We start from the raw sequence: 6,908 nt of genomic DNA on the forward strand, positions 1-6,908 counted from the left end.
TGCTTCTGTTGTGGTGGTGGTGATGATTGGTGCTTCGGTGGTGGTTGGCGCTTCGGTGGTAGTTGGTGCTTCTGTGGTGGTTGGCGCTTCAGTTTCGGGCGCTTCCGTTTCGACTGCTTCAGTTGTGGGCGCTTCACGCACAAGATTTTCATTCACAGGCGGCAAATATTCATTGGAAATTTTCAATTGAGGCACTTCCGGTTGTGGCACATCCAATTGTGGTGGCAAGTAGTGGCTTGATACACGCGCAGCAGGTAATGGTGGCAGATAGCCGAGATTCAGATGGGAGACATCACGACGTTGACGTAGGCGGAGTTTGCGTACGGCGCGGTATTCGTAGCCATTTTCACCAAATACAGCTGTCTCCGGCACTGCTTCGGTGGCGGCTTCGACGGCTTCAGTTTCTTCAACAGCATTCGCTTCACTGGCATCGGCGGAGGTTTCTTTTGCTGCGGCGATAGGTGCGGCCTCCACTTCCTCAGCAGTTGGTTGCGCTGCTTGGGCTTCTGGCGCTGACTCAACAGGTGGCAAATAGATGCTTTGCGGCGCTGCAGCGTCACCGACAGCTGTGGGAGGCAAATACACATCTACTGGTGGCGCTAAAATTTCAGAGACATCGCGGATGAGTCGGTGGTGCTGCTGTTGAAAGGGGAGCCCTGCAACCGCAGCCACAAGGCACAAGACGACAATGGCGATTTTCTAAAAGTAAACAAATTAAAAAGTAAATATTAGAAAACAATTCAAAGAATTGTTGAGAGAATTTCAATAGCGTTGACTTTAAAGCATTGACGTGCAAAAAAATTCAAATTATTTTTTAAGTGGAATTTTTCGCAATTACCATTTTTGTTATTTCCAAATTAAATTTTACTATTAACACTGTTAATAAATAATATTTCTCCGCTTGGCTGTGGCCCACTGAACTATATGCAAACGAATGATGTTGATGTTGAAATTTAATTTTCTATTTATATGAAAAATTAACGCTTCAACGCCACTATCCAAAAATAGAAATAAAAAAAAATTTGAAATCAATAAACGAATTATCAAACTCTCTGGCTACGATCCACATTAAACTCTACCCATAATGCGCCGACAGCGCGCGATCTCTTGCCAATCACTCTGCTACTCTGCAGCATTCCATAGCCGCTAATCATATTTCACACTTTGCTCTGCGTATGAAAGCTTACAAACAAAAAAAGCACTCAGGCCCTTGTACCAATTGAAAGCTGTGGAGAGCGTCAGCGGTATGAAGAGAACAAACAAAAGTTGTATGCGTGGTTTACGCATGCGCAAGACGCAAAGTGTTCACAAAATCAGCCAACAATAAATACCAGCATGCTAGGCCAAAGACAACTTACTGTGCTCTTCGTCGCATATCAAAAATACATTGGTGTCTATGGGACTCTTATGTACGGGTATTTCACTTCGCTTGTGGGTCTTTGTACTTTCGAGCAGCAGCACTGCAAATGCGCCCGCAATAGCAAAGTCAACAACAACAACAAGCATAAGTACTTCTGTCGATACCAAAGCCATGCATTAATTGTCTGATGGTCCAGCCTTTCATAACCATTCAGCTCAATTATCAGCTATCTTCCGCTTTAATCTATGGCGCACTTTTTCGGCTTTGTTATATCGCTTTGACAAGCGTGTAATAGCGTGCATTGTGACCTTTAATTGTGACAATACAAAAAAGCTTGGTTTCGGTTATGATTACGCTTATTATTTTTGTCAAGTAATGCGTGGCCACGGTCAAGTACTCCATTTGATACTTTATGTTGACCCAGTGCAATGCAGATTGTGCAGCGGCAGAGTTATAATTTTGGTAAAAAAAAAACAAATAGCTTTTAATAGACTCTTAATTGCTGTAACGCCACTCAGGCGCATGCGTGACTGAAAATATTGTTGCTGCATATCGAAAGAATATTTTATCCTAAGCATTACATTAATTGCTATTATTTGTTACATAAATGCGTTGAGAAGTATCAAAAAGGTGTCGAAATCTCCAAGTTTTTAACCGACTTCAAAATAAGGAGAAGGCTTTCAATTCAGCGGAATATTTTTTTTAGGTATGTTGCCGCATAACTTTGTACCAGATCAACCGATTTCGATAATTCTTTTTTTNATTTGTTTGTTTTCATTTTATAAGTGTCTTGGATGGCAGTAATTTAAATTTTTTTGGCATCTCTCAGACGAGTATTGTTTATAAATATTTGTCAATGAAACTGTCAATATTTGATTGGATATTAACTGGTAGGTGTTGGTAGATAGTTAACGTTTGAGATGATGCTCAAAGTGAAACTGATATTAATAAACAACAGTGGTTAGAGATAATTAGTTTTATGCTAACTAAATTTGAGACTGTAGATTAGTGACTTTTTTGGGGCTTGCCCCATATTTTTCTTTTTATGACCTGTTCAGAGCCCTTTTGCCTTTTCTTAATTGGCACTGCAACAGCTTAGGCGTTGTTGGCTCATTACAACTTCTCATCCAAGTCATGACTTCCTATTGCCAGCTTTAAAAACATTAAATGCGGTACCCAGTACGTGTTTTTAAAGAAAAAATATATAAGTTGGAGAAATATAGATTGAAATAAATAAAAGGTAAACGTTTGCCTTATACTTTTCTGAATCGAAAATAGTTAGTAATTTTCGTCTTTTATTTTGAGGATATTCCTAAAAGTATGGTTATGTACTCTTGAATCTATGCGCATCCGGGAAAATTCCTATCAAGTCCCTAAAATTCCTAATATAACGTCGAAAAATCTGCAAAGCTCCCATAAAAATCCGAAAACAATTTCGATGTAATACAGAAAAGCTGCAAAACATCCCAAAAGTTCCCAGAACACCCTGAAAAATTCCAAAAAGTTTCCGTAAAAAAAAGCCAAAAATTCCCGTAAAATTAATAACGAAGATTCGGGAGAATTTCTGGCAAAAAATGTGACGATAGCGCAAAAAGTCAGTCCGCGAAAATCTTGAAAGGTGTGAAAGACGCGTAAAGTTAGGCAACAAATGACTGGTTGTTCTCTGGTGTAGAAAATATCAAGCAATTTTAGTGTTTTATTTTATTCAATAGCCGGTTTCACGAAAGGAATTTAAGTAACAAATTATTTTTGTATTGGAGTTTAATATGAAAACTTTCACAAAAGAAAAATCATTTTTCACTTAATTATTGATACTTGATTAAATTTTGAAGTCTTCAGGACATCATAAATTTTTTTTTTTAGAATGGCTGTTTCATTTCATTATCTACCCTTTAAAAAAATTTCTGAGTGCTCCGAGTTTATGAATCTAAAATGAATCCTTCTTTCGTCATAAATATGATTCTGCGCCCAGTCAACAAGACGTGACTCATTTCGAAATCTTTTGGTGTCATAACATCTAAGTTAAACAAAAGTAACAAAGTTCATGTACAAGTTAAAGTTTATTGATAATTACTCGCAAGTCGGTTCGGATGTGTTAATGAAAATAAATATGTGTTAGTTACGCCGACATGACTCTGAATGACTCAACTGTGTGTAGTCGAATGGCGAGTCAACACCTAATCAGAAGACTCGCGTGTCAGACCCACCGTCCATGGCACCTATAAGACTCAGCAAAAGAGTCATATCTCAGACTCTAATATGACTCCTAACTTGGACTCATGTTGGTGAGCCCTTCTAAGAAGGAAAAAGTGTTCCCACCAGTTAACACATCCAAGATAAACCCATTGAGATTTTGGACAAAATTTTGAAAAAAAGTTTCTGGACTAAGTTTTACGCACTCATTTTTGATGGAACTCACGGTCCAGCATTAAAAGCTCAGGTAGTGTATGACTTGAAATTGGATTAAATTTTCTAAATGAGGCAAACTCGAGTTTCCCTCTTAAAATGATATTTCACTTTATAAGCAAAATCAAAGCAAAATTGTATAATTGATGTAGGAAACATCGATTTTCCCATGATTAACTTAAAAGTTGTGGTTCATCAGATTCATCATCATCAGCAAAATCAAAGCAAAATTGTATAATTGATGTAGGAAACATCGATTTTCCCATGATTAACTTAAAAGTTGTGATTCATCAGATTCATGACTTCACCTTATTCACTTTTGTGAAACAAGACGGGTGCAAAGGCACGATGCTATCAGCCTTATCAGGAGTTTAACTTTCGCCCGAAATTATCCACTTTTCGCTTATGTGTATGACGAAAGAAAAAATTCAGGGGAATTCGTTTTCGGGCGAAACTCATGATAAATTGTCGGAGCTCTGATAAAAATAAGCGAGTGGAAGGCATCAACAATATTATATGTATAGGGGTCATTCCATACAAAATTGACACCTCAATATTTTTTTTGGTGTGAAATACATTTTTTTAACTTCTTTGTTGAAAAAAGAAACCTATTTTTTTATTTCATCATGATATTCGAAAATCTCGAAAAAAAAAATCCGAAATTTTAAACTCACAAAGAAGTAATCGCATTTTCTTAACTTTTTTTTATGTTAATTATACACCTACTGTTTGATTTTTGTTTTTTTTTTTGGTAATCTAAATAGTTGTCAAACTTTATGGAGTATACTGTAAAAATTTCAGAATTGAAAAACCAAAACTGCAGCTGTTTCAGCGCCCAGACCTGCGCTGCCAGTGCTGCTTTATGCACGCAGGCATGAAAAACTGGTAACTTACAGTGCCGAACAGAAGTATTGGCACAGTGAATTTTTCGCAATATATGCAAAGTTCTTTATTCTAATTTAGTTTCGATAATTTTTTGTAAAAATATTGTTCATTCTACGCCAGAAAACATAATAATAAAATCTCTAAACTTTGTGCAAAACTCAGGAAAATTCATAAAATTTGCACACTTATTTGCAACTTTTTATTCAGGTTTTTTAGAAAAATTCTAAGTATGCAGTTTTATAGCCCATTCAAATTTAGAATAACAAAGTGCAAGTTTGAAGTTCTTCCATACAAAGTAATTCGACAATTATTTTTTGTATGGAGAAAATGAGCAACACCTTCCACTAAAAAAATTGCCAACAATCAACGCGATTTTCTAGCAACTTTAAACTTGCACTTTGTTATACTAAATTTGAATGGGCTATAAAATTAGAATTTTTTTTTTTAATCTGAATAAAAAGTTGCAATTAGTGTGCAAATTTAAAAAAATTTCCTGAGTTTTGCACAAAGTTTAGAGATTTTATTATTACGTTTTCTGGTCTAAAATGAACTATATTTTTATAAATAATTATCGAAAATAAATTACAGTAAAGAACTTTGCATATATGGCGAAAAATTCACTGTGCCAATACTTTTGTTCGTCACTGTATACACTGCTGGTTTTACCATTCTCAGATTTTTACAGTGTGCAGTGTACTTCTTGTGAGCTCAAAATTTCGGAGATTTTTTTGCGCGATTTTCGAACATCATGATGAAAAAAAAAATTTTATTTTTTTCGATAAAGATAAAGAAATATTTCACACCAAAACAAAATATTGAGGTGTAAATTTTGTATGGAATGACCCATATGCTGGTTGTGCTGTTCTAAAATCTCTCTTAAAGTGGACATAATAAAAAATCTCATCGATTTTGATTTTGATTCATAGTAAGATTTGGTGGCCTTCTGAGTGATGACAGTATCACGCATTTGCATTTGCTTGATCAAAAATTCACGTAAAACAATATTTACTTTCTGAATTGCGGTGCCTCATATATAGCCTCAGCCAGCTCACAAAATGAGGACTGACTTATCTAACCGGCCTCGTAAAACTGTTTCAAAAGAAATTATACACCTTTTTTTCGCTAATATAAGCCCACTGTGGTAACTTCTTATTCTGCTTACTCTTACCAAATTTCATTCAACGCACATTTCAAATATTTGTACAAGTCAATGTCAAGTACAATAAACGTTATGCTGCGTTGTCGAAATTCAATGTCAATAGCATTGAGACAGACAAAACGAAGAAAGATGAAAAAATATGGAAGTGTATCAAAACTAACGAAAAAATACGCAACCAAAGCGGCATAAAGTGCGATAGAATATCAATACGACACGTGCTCAAACCAAAGAAGAAGTGGTAGGCAAACGTCAGAAGAAAAAGAAACACTTGAGAAAACGAGTATAAAAATTAAACGAAAGTGTTTACACAATAAATTTTAGATACTGCTACACGTATGTATGCATTTTATGTACTATATACTAGGGTGCATCACCGGAATTGCCAATTTTTTTATATTCTAAGAATTGCGCCAAAATATTTCGGAAACAAAATTAAGATTTGGGTGAGCTGATAAAAATTTGTATGCAGACCTTTTAAGCTTAAACTTTTCTGTGATCTGAGCCGATGCTTTAGAAAAAAATTATTTTAAACACGATTTTTTTAGGAAAATTTTTGGAGGTATTTTTAAATTGGTCCGGCTGACGTAAATCTGAATATTTTTCCGAAATACTTTGGCGGAGGTCTTTAAATATAAAATTTTCTAATTTTTTTTTTTTTGTATGTAGAGTGATGCACCCTAATATACACATGTATTTAGTAGGCATGCATGTATTAATGCTTAGTTATTATTATTTATTTTTGCTTCAAATGCGGTTGTTGGTGGTTAACGCATACATACATACGTAAAATATTAAAAACAAAAATAAAAATTTAATTATTAAACATTCATTATCCAACGGCAAACTAACTACTTTTCGAAAAATGCTTATTCATTGATATTTTTCCGCTATAAGCATAAGTATGTATAAAAGGTATCAATCATATATTAGTTTAAACGAAATTAAAATAGTTATGTAATCAATTAAACAAATAGTTCCTTACTTTTGTCATAGTCGCAAAAATTTTGCAATCTATAGAATCTACATATTTTTAAATATTTCCCTATAACGAATCGGCGCCAGCTATTTTTTGACAAGAGTTCATTGTCATGTTGCCGG

The 6,908-nt window shown here is 34.9% G+C and overlaps 1 protein-coding gene across 1 annotated transcript; it reads right to left on the minus strand.

Moving 5' to 3' along the window:
- Positions 1-3: 3 nt before the first annotated feature.
- On the minus strand, positions 4-1,154 carry LOC108378385 (uncharacterized; the record flags this gene model as incomplete). Its single annotated transcript, XM_017634684.1, has 2 exons — positions 1,080-1,154; positions 4-699 (listed from the first exon to the last, which is right to left on the minus strand). Coding segments are annotated over exons 1-2 (771 nt in total), but the record flags the coding sequence as incomplete, so codon positions are not given.
- Between the last annotated feature and the right edge of the window lie 5,754 nt (positions 1,155-6,908).

This window comes from Rhagoletis zephyria, unplaced genomic scaffold, assembly GCF_001687245.7.
Source record: "Rhagoletis zephyria isolate East Lansing unplaced genomic scaffold, Rhagoletis_zephyria_1.1 Rzeph_scaffold_14000, whole genome shotgun sequence".
In the NCBI taxonomy this organism is placed as follows: Eukaryota; Metazoa; Arthropoda; class Insecta; order Diptera; family Tephritidae; genus Rhagoletis; species Rhagoletis zephyria.